At 40.2% G+C, this 19,868-nt stretch overlaps 1 protein-coding gene and 1 long non-coding RNA gene across 4 annotated transcripts; one reads left to right on the top strand and one right to left on the bottom strand.

Moving 5' to 3' along the window:
* Positions 1–6,647: 6,647 nt before the first annotated feature.
* LOC311059733 (uncharacterized protein) lies at positions 6,648–12,092 on the bottom strand. Of its 3 annotated transcripts, XM_084077771.1 has the most exons (11): positions 11,780–12,091; positions 10,259–10,440; positions 9,951–10,095; positions 9,743–9,786; positions 9,589–9,615; positions 9,100–9,171; positions 8,705–8,809; positions 8,130–8,274; positions 7,495–7,566; positions 7,380–7,401; positions 6,698–6,852 (listed from the first exon to the last, which is right to left on the bottom strand). In XM_084077771.1, exons 1-11 carry the CDS (start codon positions 11,985–11,987, stop codon positions 6,819–6,821), a joined length of 1,056 nt encoding a protein of 351 aa, XP_083933897.1. In that variant the 5' UTR covers positions 11,988–12,091; the 3' UTR covers positions 6,698–6,818. The 3 variants fall into 3 exon arrangements, with proteins under 3 accessions (XP_083933896.1, XP_083933895.1, XP_083933897.1); XM_084077770.1 differs by lacking the exon at positions 7,380–7,401 and having other exon boundaries at positions 6,648–6,852; positions 8,705–8,781; positions 9,087–9,171; positions 11,780–12,092; XM_084077769.1 differs by lacking the exon at positions 7,380–7,401 and having other exon boundaries at positions 6,648–6,852; positions 11,780–12,092.
* A 232-nt stretch (positions 12,093–12,324) lies between these two features.
* Positions 12,325–17,617, top strand: LOC311059738. Its single transcript, XR_014602196.1, has 4 exons — positions 12,325–12,554; positions 13,367–13,435; positions 14,219–14,282; positions 14,990–17,617. It is a non-coding gene; the product is annotated as an uncharacterized lncRNA (long non-coding RNA).
* The last annotated feature ends 2,251 nt before the right edge of the window (positions 17,618–19,868 follow it).

Raw genomic sequence — 19,868 nt, 5'->3', positions numbered from 1 at the left:
GAATGTATTAGCATTGTAGTCACCTGAATTGAGCGTGGAAGCAGAAGACACGGTGAAGGGGAGGTGACGGAGCCGCTTCTGTTGTTGTTCTTCTGGCGACGGAGAGAGCTGCGGAGTTTCAATGGCGGCCGTTCGTGTTGTTTCGGCGAAACCCGTCGCCGTTCGGTGTCGGTGGTGCGCACGGTAAACGGTAAGAAAGTGTTTCACCTTCCGTTTTGTCCGAAATGTGGTGAGTGTAATAAATTATGTTGCGACGTGGAAACTGTGAAGTGAGCAATGATAGGTGCCCTACGCCACCCGTAAATTGTGAAAGTCGGCCGTGGCTACTGTGTTGGCGACATGTGCTGTGTCGGCGTTGTGTTTACTCGATTACAGAGCTGTGGCTATAGCGTCAGCGGCGCGCGGAAGTAACTTGCCGTTTATATAATTAGATTACAATTATTTTGTATTTTTATTCGAATTTCTTTATTTTTCAATTTTTTTGTTGTTGTAATTTTGTATTTTTACTTTGAAATGTATAGTGACATTTAGTGAAATATGCTAATTTACTAACATACAAGTATGTAATCCCAGACAAAAAAAATCTGCTTGCATTGAAAACACATTGTTGCAATTGACCCCGGTCACTGTGTTACAAATACAATTGCCCCCGATGGGGCAACCATGATAAAATCCCATATTCTAGCTAGAAACACCTATACTAGCATAGGCTACTGATGTTAATTTGTGACCAATAACATAGAGATACAATTCATCTAAGTTTAAATTAGCTGATATCTTATCTTTAGACAGCAGAAGGAAAATACCGTACACTAAAACATTTACGTTTACACCTCAAAACCATTTTTTTGTTGAAAACTTCTGCTGAGATGAAATGATCATTCTATCCTTCAGGCAGAGAGAGGACCCTAATGAGCATGTGCACCCCTTATTTCTATTTAGAATTATTGAATGCGTTACTTTATCCCCCTGTTACTTTTGTCCCCAGTCTCCCACTGAATGTATTTATTATTCTATTATTATTATTATTATTACCCTTATTAGTATTATTACATTTATTATTACCCTTATTATTATTATTATTAATTAAGTAACCCTGTTTTAATTTGGAATGTTAAACGCTATTCATCTTGTACAGTAACTATGTTAACATATTTTAAATGCTGCCACAGTAATAGTTTGAGTGTTTTTGTGTTTTTGAAGGTAAGCTAACCTGCAACCTCTCTCTCTCTCTCTCGCACGCGCGCACGCGCGCACACGCACAGAAAACAAGTGTGGCTACATAATGCCCAAAAACATGCGTGTAAGGTGAATATTTTGGCCGTGAGGACGATTTCGATTTGTTTGGTAGATTTCCAGGGGAAACCTCAGACGTGTCTGCCCTCTCCTTAACAAGGTAGTGACGTATTCGAATACCGTTTGAACCACGATAAAGTCCATGTTAGCCTAACGTAATTGTTGGCCTGAGTTTTTGTTAAGTTTTTGCAGCTTAATTGTTAAAAACAACTGTACAAAATTCTAAACTTGTTTAGTTTTCATTTGCAAGTTGAAAAACACAAGACCTTGGCCTTGGATCGAGGCAACAAAAAAAAATGCAGCAACCTGGTATAATATGACTGTCATAAAGTCATATTATACCAGGTTGCTGCATTTTTTTTTTGTTGCCTCGATCCAATCTTTTTTTGGTATCTTCAGCACTTATGTTATCCATCATTAACCACTTAAACTCTGGTAAAATATGAGTTGGCTCTGTACTTGACTGGGACTGCTTTTTCCTTCTACTCCAAATCTCTTTGCAAGAAATAGCCGATCTACAAGCTCTACAAGCTTTTCGCCTTTTGCCCCCCCGCCGCCCAGAATATGAATGCTGGGGTTCAAGTGGTTAAGTCCATGAGGCACTTTATTTTATTATTATTATACTCATACTTGTGGTAGATGGATCCATGAGCAGTGGCCCAGAAGACATTTCACATGCATCCTTCCAGTCCATTACTTCCTTATCTCCAAAGCGACTTTCCAGGTCTTTGATAAGAAACGATTCATGCTTTTGCAGAGCATCGTAGAAAGCTGACATTGCTATTTTTCCTTGTGGTTTCACAGCATCATACATAAGTCTCATTTTAGCCTGAGTGGTGTCTGCTTTCTCGATTTCATGATACTTCTCACTTTTGAGAATCCTTTTGTCAAGAAGCTTATACGCTATAGGCATAACGTATGCGACACCCTCAATTAGTGCAGTCCTGTTTTTCTCCAAAAAGTGAGGGTAGGAAGTTGGAGATTGTAGGGTGGTGGTGGTAGTTGGAGGTGGTAGGGTGGTGGTTGTTGTGATGGTTGGAGGTGGTAGGGTGGTGGTGGGGTACATATTTGGAAGTGGTGGTAGGGTGGTGGTGTAGGTACTACTCTTAGGTTGGGCAGCTCCTCTCTTCTCCAAGTTGCCAAATGTCTTCCTCTGATCCATGAGCAGTGACCCAGAGGACATTTCACGTGCATCCTTCCAGTCCATTACTTCCTTATCTCCAAAGCGACTTTCCAGGTCTTTGATAAGAAACGATTCATGCTGTTGCAGAACATCGTACAAAGCCGACATTGCTATTTTTCCTTGTGGTAGTTGGAGGTGGTAGGGTGGTGGTGGTAGTTGGTGGTGGTAGGGTGCTGGTGTTAGTTGGAGGTGGTAGGGTGGTGGTGGTAGGATGGTGGTGGTAGTTGGAGGTGGTAGGGTGGTGGTGGTAGTTGGAGGTGGTAGGGTGGTGGTGGTAGTTGGAGGTGGTAAGGCAGAGGCACAGCGACTTTCCAGGTCTTTGATAAGAAACGATTCATGCTGTTGCAGAGCATCGTAGAAAGCCGACATTGCTATTTTTCCTTGTGGTTTCACAGCGTCATATATAAGTCTAATTTTTCCCTGAGTGGTGTCTGCTTTCTCGATTTCATGATACTTCTCACTTTTGAGAATCCCTTTATCAAGAAGCTCATCCGCTATAGGCATAACGTATGTGACGCGCCCAATTAGTGCAGTCCTGTTACTCTCCAAAAAGTTAGGGTAGGAAACTGGATGGTAGGAAGTTGGATATCGTAGGGTGGTGGTGGTAGTTGGTGGTGGTAGGATGGTGGTGGTAGTTGGAGGTGGTAGGGTGGTGGTGGTAGTTGGAGGTGGTAGGTTGGTGGTGGTGGTGGTAGTTGGAGGTGGTAGGGTGGTGGTGGTGGTTGTGGTTGGAGTTGGTAGGGTGGTGGTGGGGTACATATTTGGAAGTGGTGGTGGTGGTGATAGTTGGAGGTGGTAGGGTGGTGGTGGATCCATGAGCAGTGGCCCAGAAGACATTTCACATGCATCCTTCCAGTCCATTACTTCCTTATCTCCAAAGCGACTTTCCAGGTCTTTGATAAGAAACGATTCATGCTGTTGCAGAGCATCGTAGAAAGCCGACATTGCTATTTTTCCTTGTGGTTTCACAGCGTCATATATAAGTCTAATTTTTCCCTGAGTGGTGTCTGCATTCTTGATTTCATGATACTTCTCACTTTTGAGAATCCCTTTATCAAGAAGCTCATCCGCTATAGGCATAACGTATGTGACACGCCCAATTAGTGCAGTCCTGTTATTCTCCAAAAAGTTAGGGTAGGAATTTGGATATCGTAGGGTGGTGGTGGTAGTTGGTGGTGGTAGGATGGTGGTGGTAGTTGGAGGTGGTAGGGTGGTGGTGGTAGTTGGTGGTGGTGGTGGTGGTGGTGGTAGGGTGCTGGTGTTAGTTGGAGGTGGTAGGGTGGTGGTGGTAGTTGGTGGTGGTAGGATGGTGGTGGTAGTTGGAGGTGGTAGGTTGGTGGTGGTGGTTGTGGTTGGAGTTGGTAGGGTGGTGGTGGGGTACATATTTGGAAGTGGTGGTGGTGGTGATAGTTGGAGGTGGTAGGGTGGTGGTGGTGGTGGTGGTGGTGGTGGTAATTTGAGGTGGTTCGACACGTTGAATTAGTGCACTTCTGTTCTTCTCCAAAAAGTTAGCTTCCATGTCTGTCAAGGAAAGGTTAGAGAAAGGTTAGACTGTTATGTTACTTTACTGTACTTCTGTCACCAGAAAGGCAGAGGCACACTGTAACTTAATACATTCACATAAATGAATTTCATGTTCATGATGGGAAGAAGACAAGCAGCCTTGACAAGAATACATATCAGTTACGTCTGCATTTTCTTGTTGCAGATGTGATCACACTGACGGTGAGTATTTGTGACAGAGCAATCTGGGAACCCATCGTCAAATAAAAAGTAAAAACAGCGCCCTCTGCTGTTTTTCACTTGTTCATTTGACTCTGGGCTGAGCTGTACGGAGGACCTATGCTCACAGGAAACCAGGGTTTTGGTCTGCCTTCAGCCTTCCACTTCCGGTGGTGCGACTATGTTTTCATTCCCACTAACAATATTTCTCCACGGAACACTGACACCATTTCTCCCAAAGAACGGATCGTTTTGGTTATAAGCCCACTTGTTTCTATGATGAAAGAGAAAGTTAAAATGTTACTAACTTTCCGTGGTTTTGTCGGCTCCGAGGACACTATTGTTAAATGAGTTTCGGTTTGTTTCCAGTGGGGAACGAGCCGCACACACGTAAATCCCGGCCACTACATAAGTGGAGTCAAAAATGGAGGTTCCGTGACCATCCTCTGGCAAGGATGGTTTGACGATTGATTTGACCTCTATGGACCCTTTAAAAAAGATTTAGCCTCCAGGTCCCTCCCAAAAATCCCGGCATTTTTTGCTAGACAGCCAAATTCAAAATGGCGCCCGGCGCCATCTCTAAAAATTAACTTTTGATCTGGATGACCTAGAATCATGTATGAAGGCACTTTTCCATACGTCATTCCATAAGTCAACCATGAGGATTCCAAATCTGACACAATTTTAATTGTAAGACCTCGTTTTGACTCCGAAATTCAAGATGGCCGACATCCAGTAGAGTATACGTTTTTACTCTACTGGATGTCGGCCATCTTGAATTTCGATAGAGGTCAAATCAATCGTCAAACCATCCTTGCCAGAGGATGGTCACGGAACCTTCATTTTTGACTCCACTATTACATTACATGACATTACAGTCATTTAGCAGACGGTTTTATCCAAAGCGACTTACAATAAGTGCATTCAACATAGGTAGGGAACGAAACTACTAATCACCAGAAGTCTTAAGTGCATTTCCTGTAAAAACAAGCAACCAAGAGTATACCTAGCGCTAAGGTAAAAGTGCAATATATCAGCTACCTACTTTCTTCACATGAGATAAAATAGCCAAATCAAATGAGCACGAGCTAATACAAAAATGTATCGACTAAGCAAGATCCAATACAGCAATACAACAATAGTTCCTACAACTAGTTAACAACAAGTAGGCCAGGTAAAGAGGAAGGGTAGTGTTTCCTGAAGAGGTGGGTTTTCAGCCTGCGGCGAAAGATGGGCAGTGACTCTGCTGTCCTGACATCAGTGGGAAGTTCATTCCACCACTGTGGGGCCAGAACAGAAAAAAGTCGTGACCGTGTCGATCGACCAGAAGGACTGTTGAGTGGCGAGGGAATCACATTTGATTGGGTAAAGCGCGGCCTGCTTCCTGATCTGAGTGGGCACGCCCAATTGTAGCCAATGTGCATGGGTTCTCAACACGACTACCGACAGATTCAAGCTCAGCGATGGATCTGTTCTTGAGAGATTAGTGACAGAGTAGCTGTAGCCACCAAATTTCCCACAAGTAGTGGATGTTAACTTAATGTTGCCTTTGATTACCCTTATGAAATGTCTGCTTGCATCAGTGGTAGTTATGACACAATTATGATAGCAAACTGCTAAGATTTGCATCATCCTATGTATTTAACATAAGTGTTTAACATACGGTGTTTGTCCTAAGATTTGGAAGGAGGCAAAGGTCATCCCTTTACCTAAGGATAAAAAGAAATAATTTACTGGTACAAACAGTCGGCCAATAAGCATACTTCCTGTTTTGAGCAAATTGATGGAAAAAGTTGTTTTTAAACAAATTCTAGATTATTCCCACATGGAAAGAAAATATATGAACCTATATTGCCACATATATGTTCAACATATATGCCAAATATATGAAATTGGCCCCCTACATATATGTCTCTCAACATATATGCACATATATGTCCATATATTCACATATATGCGCATATATGTGAATGCTGCATATATGCCCATATATGTCCATATATTCACATATATGTGAATGCTGCATATATGCCCATATATGTAGGGGCCAATTTCATATATGCGTCATATATGTTTATTTACACATATATGTTAAATATAGGTCATATATGTTTATTTACACATATGTTAAATATAGGTCATATATGTTTATTTACACATATACAGTATGTTATGGATATGTATACCTACATAAATACAAATATGCATACCTACATGAATTAAATAAAACACAACATCTAGTAATTGTTAAACATTTATTCAACCAAAATAATTGGATGTAAACAACAATAAACAACGTAGCTGAAGAATTTGAATCAGTTTGTTTGACACATTTGAAGATATAGATTCAATAAAAAAAAAAAACAGGATGAGCAAACCCTGACACACAACATGGCGCGCTCCCACCGCACTTTTATTTTACCTCTGGGGCAGCTACTGCCAATCAATGCTTTGTCAATGCAAATGTGTGGATTCTTGCAGAAGCAGATTCTGCCCCAGAGGTAAAATAAAAGTGCGGTGGGAGCGCGCCCTTAGACAATAATTATTTCAATTGTCTGCCTTTCGGCGATATCTCAGCTCTGTCAACTTGGTGTTGATGGCTTGACCCAGCTGGCCTTTAGTTGCGTGCGGCCACTTCTTCATTGTTGCCTCTGCAAAGACACCAAAAGGACATGAGACGACAGTGGAAAAATGTTTATTCGTTTTTTTTTCATAAACATGCAATTATTTTGAATTGTCTGAAAAGTGAGTGCATTTATGAGTCCAAGACACCTTCTATATTTACAATTATTGGTTAGAATTATGTAATAATAATAATACAATTATGTAAGTTTGTCTTGTCGAATGATCTCATGGTATGTTTGACAACATGAACTTCACTTTTACGAACAACAGATTATCAGCAGAGGTTGTTTACCAGAAAGAGCAATAAGATATGCTTCGCAATCAAGCAAATAAATTAAAGGCATGAATGAAAATGAATTAAAGGCATGGTCTGGTCATGAGTATGGGTGAAGGAAGACAGTGTTAACACAGAGGACCACCACAGTGGAAGCAGACTAGGCCAGATCTATTAGAATCCTGTGATCAGTAAGTGAGCAATTGGAAAGTTAGTGTATGATCACCCTACAGTAGGTGCCAAGCCGTGCAAGATACCATTAATGGTGTCGATGCTTACCTGATGCCGTCTCCACTGATAGCTAATAAATAGTGAAAAAGGGATGTTAAAGTAGCCAATTTAAGGCATCAGCTATTACCCATTTTCCTTTCTCAATTCTTTTGTTTTTACTCACCAATTATGGCTGTCTTTTTATCAGCATCCAGGGCTTCCAGCTGATCCCCTTCACCCCGCTTTGACTTGCCACCTTAAGAAATAATTCATGATTATTATTTTACAAATGAAAGGTGGGCAATCCTGCCAATTTGCAGCAGCTAATGTTTACATTAATGGCCCTAACGGCAATCCGTCGCACACACCAAGACTGCGTTTTAGTTTTTATTCTTGCATGATGGATAAAGACAAACATTTCGTCTATGAAGGCTGGATAGCCAAACTTTTTGTCCATCATGCAAGAATAAAATAACTAAAACGCAGTCTTGGTGTGTGCGACCCATTACCTTTCAATAATATGATTTGAACGGGTAACGCACCATAAGTGGCCACAATAAATGTTATCTACATTAATGGCCCTAAATAGACCCTTGTGGACTTGGTTCTGATTCCAATCATACTCTTCGAGTTATGGGGATCCTTGAATTTATTATGTTTGTAAACCACTGGGCTAGCGTGGGACAATTATAAAAGAAACATTACTCGCAACAATTGCAGCAGCAAAAACGGTTTAGCCCTTAGAAAACAAGGGCAAGATAAAGAGTTGTTTTGGTGAATCAGTTTAGAAAGGACAACACGTGTGTAATTTGTTTTTACCATTGAGGTTGCTCAGAAGCAGGGTCTCGAGGGGAAACGTGCCGAGGAGGAGCATTCGCACCATCGCAGTAGCAGTGCCTGCATTCATGGATGCCTTCCATGTGTCCCTTTTGCAGCATACTCCTGACCCCTTCACAATTTCCACCTGAAAAATACACGCATATAAATGCATTAGCAGGCCTAGAACTTTCACAAATATATTTTATGGTATATCATAAATTATTAGCAGCATAATACAAACTAATATAGTTTGTATTGATCAGTAGTAAATAGTTGTCTATGTATGACTGCAGATATCTCAAACCCTCACCCTAACCCAACGGAGCAGCACACCTAAACCTAACCTTAACCCTCTCCCAAACCTTAACGCACCCCTCACCAACCTTAATCCTGTCGGACCAATGCTATGTCTAACCAAAGTATGCCTCCCGTCCTGAACTTGATTGAACATGGGCACTGTGTTAATGCAACAGTTTTTCAGTTACCCATCAAAAGAAGAACCACTGGCCAGATAATATTTTCAATTCATGTAGGCTACACATCACACAAATCGTTACGAATATGCATCTACTTACCATCTCTGGAGTTTTCTCTGGTGCTGGATTTTTCCCTGGAGCTTTCTCTGGTGCTGGAGCTTTCTCTGGTGCTGGAGCTTTCTCTGGCACTGGAGTCTCATGGAGCTGGAGATTAAACAGTGACATGACATACATATACAGTTAATTCATAATGTGGTAATAAGTGGGCAATATGGTTAACAAAAATAACCCTATAGAATATGCACATGTCAAATAGCAAAAAATATCCATGTTGTTTTCCAGCCTCACAATGTGGTGCTATTTTGTGGAGGTGGGGTGGGTGGACGTTTTGTCACCCACACATGGTGTGATTTCACGTGATCGGGGTGGATTAGGCTACATGTGAAACCATGTGCATTCATGAAACATACTGCTGTCAAACATGAGTGACTTACTTTGTCATTTCCTCCAACAACATCCTCCACAGGCTGCTCCTGATGCTCCTCAGCTGCCACAGCATTTAGAGGCTTTTACAAGAGAAGCAAGGGAAATAAATAGTTTTAGTTAGTTTTCTATGACGTATGTCTCATTTGTTTCAGCCTAATTTGACTGCCATTTATTTCCATTATAATATGAAGAAAATGATGGAGGTTTGTTGGTTTGAGGCACAATTGTCACTTTGTGAGATTAGCCCTGCAGACAAATTTGTAGACTTCTTAAGGCTCATACATAGTCTGGATTTTCGGTGGCGAGGTGACCACCGAACTACAACATGACGTCACAAGCCACGGTGAAGAGCAACCACCGCCCCAGCCCTTCTCTCACCACCGCTCAACGTTATTTCAGCTCCGGTGGTCAGCTCACCACCAAAAATCCAGACTATGAATGAGCCTTATGTCACACCATTAAAAAAATGAACCCTTGGAATAAAAAAGGTTACTCACATCCATGTACACAGAGGTTGCTGCACTCTGTTGGAGAAGGAAGACAGTACGTTACATTATTGAACAAGTAAATAACAGCAAGTGAATTGTCCTAATCAGCCTAACATCACACAAATCCATAGCTGATAAAGTGATACAAATAAGAGGAACTTACTCTTCTAGCAATTGAGGCAATGTCCTCCTTCATTTGAGGAATATCTAGCGGGGAGAATCACATCATTTACAATCAGATCAACATAGCAACTTAAATGCAATTAATACATTAACAACCAGGTCCATTGATAGCCCGTTTACGAAAAAGAGAAGTCCTATCCAGTTGTATTAAACCAATATGCAATACAATAATTTAAAACAATACTTACGCTTTATTATAAGGTCTTTTAAATGATTGTTTTCTTTCTCCAGGACCATGTTTTGATCCCTCAACTCTTGGATAGTTGTCTGGAACTGGTTCATTTTTTTCTTTTCCCACATTGCATTGTCTTGTGCCTTCTGCATCTCACTTGCCTACACAGACACACAGAGACACTAGGTACTTGGTTTGACAGGCCATTACATATAAAGATGTTGACTCACAGTTCGGAGTGAATAATGTTGAGTGTTAATGCCACAATGGAAAGCAATAATCAAAGCTGGACACACACACACACACACACACACACATACACACCTTTTTCTTTGTATTAGGTCTCTCGACTCTCTCCTCCTCATCCAGAGCCTTTGGAACAATATCCTCCTCTTCATCAATGTCATCATTGTATTTCCGGGTGCGCTTTTGAGCCCGTTTAGCAGTAGTGTCTGCCTCATTGCTCTCCATTGCAACGAGTACCGTTTTCAGATTCGTCTCCTTATCTGGTGCAGATAAATAAACACGTTATTACACTGTAGGCTCTGTAGCAAAGACTCAAAGACAGAGTTTTTCTCTGTTATGAAACAGCTACTGTACAGTTGTTCTTGCCAAACATAGCGTAGCTAGTTGAGCTATAGGTTGATTGATTTATTAACAGTGTTCTGAATAGGTACATTTCAAGCACAACTCAATACAAAAAGTGTTAACTGTAGATGAAAACCACAAAGCGGTGGTTTTCAACCTTTTTCATGTTAAAAGGGCAAGACCACTTTGGTAGAGGTTTGGGTTGTGTAGTTACCCTGCCATGATGTAACTCCAAAGGTGGGCAAGAAATCAAAAATAATTTCTCCATTGATTAGAAATTGATAATTGAAAATATGCTCCTCATTGACTTACATTGTATGGTAAAACAGCTCTCAAAGTCACTCTTTTAGCACATAAATGAACCCAAGCATAGCCTATTCAGACAATATAGAGCATCAGCAAACCCAGTACTGTTTGTTTTTTGAATAAAAATGTCAACTTCCTGTTGATTTTACTATTTGAAGATCTGGATCCGGATCCGCGGATCCAGTCCAGGTTTTCTACTGATTAAAAATGGCAAAATCAACAGGAAGTTGACATTTTTATTTAAAAAAAAACAGTACTGGGTTTGGTGATGTTCCATGTTGAGTGACTTTGAGAGCTGTTTTACCGTACAATGTAAGTCAATGAGGAGCATATTTTGAATTATCAATTTCTAATCAATGGAGCAATTATTTTTCATTTCTTGCCCACCTTTGGAGTTACGTCATGGCAAGGTAACTACACAACCCAAACCTCTACCAAAGTGGTCTTGCCCTTTAAGGCCCATTATTTATTCATTCTTTTGTACATATTTTTCACTCTTCATACCAGTAACCTGTAAGCTGATTGTATGACATTCTGTATAGTAGTTTGTATATCTGTCTGTCTCTTATATGTCATCATGATTTGTGTGCATGGGGATCTCATCTTAAACAAGCTCAGTGCTTAATGAGTCTTCCAGTTTAGTAGACCTTGTATTGTGAATTTGTACTTCCATGTACTGTTATGTACTGTCATGTACAGTTCTCATGTCTTACTAAATAAAGTACATCAATCAATCAATCAATCAATCAATTTGAACCACGGACCACCATGTGATGAGATTTAGCCTCTCAGACACAACACAAAATAATATTTAGTAGCCAACATTGAGACATACAAAAGGGAAAAACGTATACAGTGAGGGGAAAGGGGGTGGCAAGCTAAGAAAAACAGTGCAGGTTTCTGTTAATTTAATTTCGTTACAAAAGCTAAATAAATATATCATGTACATACTTGAAACCTTAAGGATCCTTGCTTGGAATACCGGCCACGAACCCTTGTTGCGTCCATGGCGCCATTCAACCAAATACACATCTGGACTACTTTCGTCTCCGTTTAGGTAGGACTCTTCATCAAAGTCTCGAACACAAGCAATTGGGAGAATGCTCCGAAGTCCTTTGTCGGCGCCATTTGTCCACTCCACCAAGGCAAATTTGACCATGATGACATAAATGTTATTTAATTCTCAAACAAAAGTATGTGGCGTAAAGTTTGTTCCCCTCTCAATGTTAACGGCTACCAGCTGGAATTCAAACGAGAAAGACGCCGTTCTTATGCGCATGCGTGTAAGGGCGACGCTTGTTGTGAGTGTCGCTTTACTGTGACGTCACATGATCTAATTATCTAATAATATATATTATATAATATACATAATATATAAACAATAAAAAGGGTAACATAGTGACAACTGTTTGTTCAGATTGCGTGTTTAACAATAATGTACATTTATAAAATATAAAATAATATACTTTACACTACTCCGAAAATGATCACGTGACCAGAGCCACTAACTTCCGGTCAAATAGCATTAGCCTCCATTAGCCCGAGTGGACTTTCCATTCCTCCTCCTCTCACAGTAGAGACAACACGCAGTCGCCAGTTCGCCCGTTAATTTGCCCGAAAGACGTTCATCAATGAATCCATCGGATCGACTTGTGAGATATAAAAGATACCTCGTCGACGATGAAGCAGCCATTCCGAGCACAACAAGGAAAAGATGGAAAAAGCGGTAAGTTTTATTGTCCATGAAAAAGTTTGCTAGCGATGCTAACGCTAGCTGCTAGTGATGCTAACACTAGCATGCAAAAGTCAACATCGAACGTTATAATGAATTTCAGTTTCATTACTTTTATTTGACACTTGCTTTGGCGATGCAAACGTATATTTAGGGGAATCTTTAAGCCAGGGGTCTTCAACAGGGGCTCCGGGACCCCTAGGGGGTCCTCAGAGTTACTATAGAGGGTCCGCCAAATCTTTGTGTGATATTTTTTTTTACCTTAACCACTTGAACCCTAGCATCCCTTTTCTGAGGAGAACTTTAGTCAAAAAAAGCAGATCTACAAGCTCACTACGCCTTGCGCTGCGAGGCGTTGTGAGCTTATAGATCTGCTATTTTGGGCAAAGAGGTATATGTGTAGAGGACAAAAGAGCAGACCAAGTAAAAAAAAAAGTTTAATCTAAAACACAATTTTATATAATATAGAGGGGGTCGCTGCTTCATCTCTCTCAGCTAGGGGGTCCTTGGCCTGAAAACGTTGAAGACCCCTGCTTTAAGATGTGGCCAACTCTTAATAAAATCCTCTTCTTTAATGCTAACAAACATTGCTGATAACATTGATTGATATGAGGCAAATTGTCAAAGCATGCATTCTGTTGTTGGACAGAAATAAACATATTTAATACCCCCACCCCTTTTAAAATAATTACACAAACATTATAATCATGACTCTGGTGACTTTACATGTTACATGTTGTTTTGTATCACACTACATAGGATAATCCTACAATGAGGCTGACCTGAACTTTTTTTTCTATTCTCAGGCATTCCACCAAAGATGATGAAGAGGGCCTTGATGAAGCTGATGATGCCTCTACTGCTTCTACATCACAGTAAGTTTCCAACACACACACACACACTGTTAGGTTTTCCATGCCTTCAGCGCCTGTAATATTATTATAATTATAATTATGTGTGTATTTACTGCTTATTTAGGATTATACCAGTGTGGTAGGCCGACATATGAAGGCATAGGTAAAATACATACATATATTGAAGGTTAATACTGCCTGTTTGGAGTCATTAACTGAGGCAGCTCAATAAGGTCTCATAAGTTGGGTTTCTCAGAGTGTGTGGGTCGTAAATTCCTTACCATTCCCTTATCTCGAAGAGGAGAGAGAGAGAGGCTCAAATTACATGCTTGATGCCTATGTTAGGGGGGAGGAGAAAGACACTTGCGAGGTGCTCATCGTATTTGCCCAGTGAGTAAAGGCACATATTGGGGGTCCTTGCTTAGATTCTCTGAGGGTCATAAAAATTCCTTAAAGTCTTATCAGGAAAGAGAGAGAGAACCAGGCCACCTTGGGGGGGGGGCATGATCTCTGGTGGGAGGCAACATCCTTTGTGTGGGTCTGTGTGGCTGAGTCAATCTACTTTTCTACTTTTTTTTCAATATCGCACTTATCACATTTTGCCACCCTAACCGCAAGTCTATGACTGCAATCTATGGCTCCGGTTAGTAGAACACTGTACCTACTGTATGTAACAACCGAGACATTCTAGGGCTAGCAATCACACAGCCTGTTCGTCAAAAACCAACTTATGTTACATCTTTCATGATATGCTATACATGTTTTGGAAAATGTTTTTTCTAATTTCAATCAAAATATTTTCAGGAATGTCATGACTGTGGGAACCCTGGACAGAGATGCTGAGGCCCGTACTGCTTCGGATGACGAAGTAAGTTGCAAAGAAATGGCTAAAATATTCTAGTACAGACCAGTAAACACATTTTTAATGTATAAAGAAATCTATGGTCACTTTTTTCACCAGACATAAAACTCTCAATGGCCTGTATAGGTCTGTGGACTGTCAGAAGTTAATTGTTTGCCATTTCCGGCCTGTATTCACCATCACAGAGAGACACAATTCATGAAAGTGTGGAGGAAATGTATTGCAAGTAAAGAAAATCCTCCCAATAAAGAACATAAGAAAAATTCTAGGCCGACAATAAATAACTTGATATGACTTGCCACAGCCTATTCAGACATTAGTTTTGATTTAAGCAATAGGAAACTTTTGCAGAGGTTTGGGTTGTAATTACATTGTGACTAGTCAAACTGGTGAGATATATTTTGTGCACTTCATTAGCAATTCATAATCCAGCAATAGTACATATTGACTTCGTTGTAGTCTGAGCCTCTTTTTAACCCATTCAGGACGGGTACCCCTTTTGGTGTTTTAAGCATTATGTTATACTTTAGCTATTGAAAAATAGCGCAATAGAGCAATGACCTAGTTACTAGTTGCATCATCTCAAGGTCTTGATATTCACGCAGAATTGCTAAATTTAATCCAGGTGGTTGCCTACCACCCAGAAAAGTACATTTATTTGATGCCATGCAGTCTTGCATTGAGATTGCTAATCCACTGTTTCATATTCACAGATGAACCAACCACCTGTCCCAAGCTCTCCACCTGAGGAGCCAGTAGACAGTCCGTCATCAGACCAGGCCCCATCAAAGGAGCAAGTTGAATTGCTGCTTCTGGCATTAAAACTCAAACACGGATTAACTCACACAGCTTTAGAGGATGTTCTTAAACTAATCAACTTTAGTGGTGGTCCAACGCTTAGTGGGTCCAAGTACCTGTTTTATAAGGCCTTCGATACAGTGAAAGACGTATTGGAACTACACTATGTGTGCAAGATTTGCAACCTGAGCATGGAGGAATCTCCTGACACGGTCAAGTGCCCCGCCTGTGACCAGGTCATTTCTAAAGTAGATGCTCAAAAAGATCAGTGCTTTTTATACCTGCCTCTAAAAGCACAAATCCAGAAATTGCTACAGGACCACCAGTTAGGGAAACATTTAACACACCGATTTGAGGAGAAGGACCCCTCCATCATCAAAGATGTGTATGACGGAGAGTTGTATAAAAGGCTATTACCCCTTGAGTCACGAGACAATATATCTCTTGCATTCAATTGTGATGGAGTGCCAGTGCACAAATCGAGTAAAACCAGCTTGTGGCCAATTTTGTGTACAATCAATGAACTGCCAATACATCTCCGTGGAAAACATGTGATGGTATGTGGTCTCTGGTTTGGTTCAAACAAACCCAATATGAACACGTACATGAAGCCATTTGTTGATGAATGCATAGAGTTGTATGAAAATGGTCTTGCATGGACAAATGATTGTGGGGAAGTGGTCTCAAGTAAAGTGATTCCTGTTTTCCTGGTGGCAGATTCAGTTGCTCGGCCACTTCTTCAGAATTTTAAGCAGTTCAATGGAGAGTTTGGATGCTCTTTTTGCATGCAGAAGGGATCTACAGTGTTGAAACGCAGGGGGCGTGTGAGGGCATATCCCTATGAAATTGCAGAGTTGAGGAACCCCTCTCAAACTGATGATTTGGTTGAACAGGCTCTCTTGGGAAAACCCACACATGGTGTCAAAGGGCCTAGTATTTTGTCTTGTCTCCCCTGTTTCAACATCATTGATGGCTGTGTTCCAGATTACATGCACAGTGTGTTGCTTGGAGTTGCTAGAAGCATAACCACACTGTGGTTTCATTCTGAGAACTATCAATCTCAATGGTACCTAGGACGCTCAATAGAACAGATAGACGAGACTTTAACTAGAATTAAACCCCCCTGTAATGTGTCTCGTGTTCCCCGCTCACTTACAGAGAGGAAATTCTGGAAGGCACATGAGTGGGCCATGTGGCTGTTTTATTACAGTGTACCAACACTGAAGGGAGTCTTACCTGAGAAATACTTAAAGCACTGGTTCAAGTTGGTTAAGGGGGTTTCTCTACTGCTTGGTGAAGAGATAACAGCACTGCACATTTCTGAATCTGAGCAGTTGCTTACTGAGTTTGTCAAAGAAATGGAGCTCCTTTATGGGATCAATAATGTAACTTTCAATGTTCACTTGTGCCTTCACCTGCCCAATACTGTGAGAAACTGGGGTCCCCTCTGGGCACAGTCTTCATTTGTGTTTGAGTCATACAATGGGGTCATGTTAGACATGATCAAGAGCAGTCAAAGTGTTTCTCAGCAAATCATAAAAACCGTTTGGCTACAAATGGCATTGCCATCACTTGCCAAGAAAGCCATGGAGGGAGCTTCCGATGAGTGCATGGCTCTGTTTGAGTCCTTTTCCAATCAGAAAAAACAAATGCAAGAAGTAACTCGCTCTCATGGTGTTACATCTCTTGGCAGGCCAAAAATATGCATGATGAAAAATGATGATTTTTTGGCCTTGAGTAGCATCTCCCGTTCTGTACGTAGAGTCCCTGTAAGGTATTTCAGCAGAGCTGTTGTTAACAGTGAAATTATTCATTCTGCAAACTACACTCGTACTTTCCGGCGAAATTCCTATACGGTCATTCTAAATGATCGTGAGGAGAGCATTTTCTCGGTGAAGACTTTCATTGTATCTGATCTAGGGCAAGGGGAGACGTGCTATGCAGTAGGGAGGTACTACAAAAAAGAGAAACATGACATCTGTGGTCAGTTTAAGAACCCTAGTTATTTCATCCCTGTGGGAAAACAACTTGATCATTTAACGGCTATTGAGGCATCACAGATAAGAGCCAAGTGTTTGTTCCTTAAAACAGAGAAGATGAAGGTAGATTTTGTCTTTAAATTCATTAACCACAGTGAAATGCTGAGCTGAATGATCCAAGTTATTCTTTTTCTTATCTGAGAACTAATTGGTTATAGAAGACTTTTCATTTTTTATGTTTTGCCTTTGCTTGAAATGTTTGTTTTGAATTGAATTGAATTTGTTAGTAAAAAAGTATTGTGTAAAACAGTGGTTCTCAACGACTAGTCTGTGGACCACCAGTGGTCTTTGATGGTGTTCCAGTTGCTCCCCACCTGGGGACTCCCCAGCTAAATTATGGAATGTTCATTTTACACTCTAAAGAGAATTATTGTTCAATATCTGCTTTACTTGTTTTACAAGAAGTCTACACAGAATGTAGAAGAATTGTTATCGTCATTTTAATCATTGTTTGCCTGTTATCTCTCCTACCAAAATCAATAAATAAAGTATTTTGTACCTATATGGTGTGCAGGCTCCATCCATGATCTACCAACATCAATACAGCATGGAATTATTCATAGAAGGTTCTTCATGTTTTGGTTCTTAGAGGCTAAATCTCATCAAACGGTGTGGGCAATATGCACCTTGATATACAAAGGGTTGAAAACCACTGATGTAAACAACATGGATTTTAAATGTATCAATGACAGCAACAAAAAATCATATATACCAGAAGTGTTTTCAATACAAATGTTTAACCATGATTTTGTTTTCCTTTTTTATAAGCCATGTTCATTTTACATAGGCAACATTTATGATATGGTAACAGTATACGAGTTGGTGAATGTCAATGGCTGAATTGCTTCAGGCAATATAAATGCAATGTCTTGCATTTAATTCTCTTCCAAAATCCATAAACCTTCATCTGCATCGAATTAAAATAAGTATGATAAATATAGGCCACATACATAATGTATGTGGCATATATGCACAAAGTCAATACATATATTACCTATATCTGAGGCATTATGTATGACATGTATGCACATATATGAACCTGACTGTGGCATATATGTGCATAGATATAACTTATATATGCACATATATCTCCTATATAGCCACATATATGCACCTATATGAACCTGAATATGGCATATATGCTGCATATATTCTGCATATATTTGGCATATATTGGGATATATGTTCATATATTTCCTTTCCGTGTGGGTTTTACCAATAACAAACTGTTCACTAGTTCCCAGCATGCTTATAGGCAGGGTCATTCCACATCAACTGCTCTAGCTCAGTTAACTGATGAGTGGCTGACACAAATGGACATCAAGAAGATGGTTGGTACTGTCTTGCTTGATTTTAGCGCTGCATTTGATGTTATAGACCATGATATAATGTTATCTAAGCTAAGAAAATATGGATTTAGCAATCCATATATAGCAAAGTGACGCACTGTGAGCTTGTAGATCTGCTTTTGTTGAATAGCCAACATGGATAAAGTGGTTAAAATGATTGTTGCGGTGCTATAGCTATATTAAGTACTTTTGCTGGGGACCCCCTGGAAACCCCCCAAAAGGACTCCTTGGGTTCCCCGGACCCCACTTTGAGAACCACTACATAGTAGAGTCACCAAATTTGGCATAGCCCTCTACCATATTGCAGATTTTCGTAAAAAGTTACCACATGGTTAGGTTGTGACAGAAAAAACGTCGGAAGAATAATAATAATACTCATGAAAGTGTAAAGATGCAATTAATTAATCCCATTTTTGTGTTAAAACCCATTGTCATTGGACATTTTGAAATTCAAAAACACAGTAACCATACAAACCATATCAATATTCCTGTCAGTTCCGGAGTCTGCTGGATTGGGTGCTGTTATGGTTTATATTATTCTATTAGTCGTATGTTCTGGAGACATCAAACTGATAGTGAGTCTGATGCTCTGGTACAGTTTGACACACACACACACACACACACACACACACACACACACACACACACACACACACACACACACACACACACACACACACACACACACACACACACACACACACACACACACACACACACACACACACACACACATAGTGAACAGTTATTACTGGATGACTCTGCAGTACAGTGCTATACATCCATCATTTACTGCATCTGATGTGTTCTACCCATAAAAACACACCTGTAACTTAATTTAATTAGATTTGTAATGATATACTGACAGATTAGTAAGCTTTGTGTCACTCAGAGTGTTTACCTTATTAAAGTGTTGAAGAAATGAGTCCAGACTGTAAACTTCACTCCTCCAGTGTCAACAGGAATCACTTGCTGACAAGTGATTCCTGTCAATCAAGAGGAAAGTGTCAATCATTGATGTGCTGTAAGGGATGACAGTGGATAAAAGTACACACACTGTGTTTAATATCACACATGTACAACTGATGATGTCACAACATGTCATTGTAGTTGATAGTTATCATTATAAATCCTCCAAGCATTTATCCTGAATCTATCTTATTTTATTTACAGTACTCAACATTGTAGTTGTCTTGTGTATACCAGTGTAGGGTACACACAGCTATCAGAAGCACTCAAATCAATAGATAGACGATCAATTAAATAAACAAGTCAACTAATCAACCACCTATATGTAACAGTGTCAATTAAAAATGATTCAGTCAGTATATAATTACACAAAATGTGTTATAAGTTGGTGCTTCTACCAGACTTTATTCTCCATGTTGTGTATATGCAAGGGATAA

This window comes from Gymnoscopelus microlampas (genome assembly GCF_963454915.1).
Source record: "Gymnoscopelus microlampas genome assembly, chromosome: 14".
Classification (NCBI taxonomy): Eukaryota; Metazoa; Chordata; class Actinopteri; order Myctophiformes; family Myctophidae; genus Gymnoscopelus; species Gymnoscopelus microlampas.
Note: the sequence above shows the minus strand (reverse complement) of the source record. Positions and strands in the feature narration are given on the sequence as shown.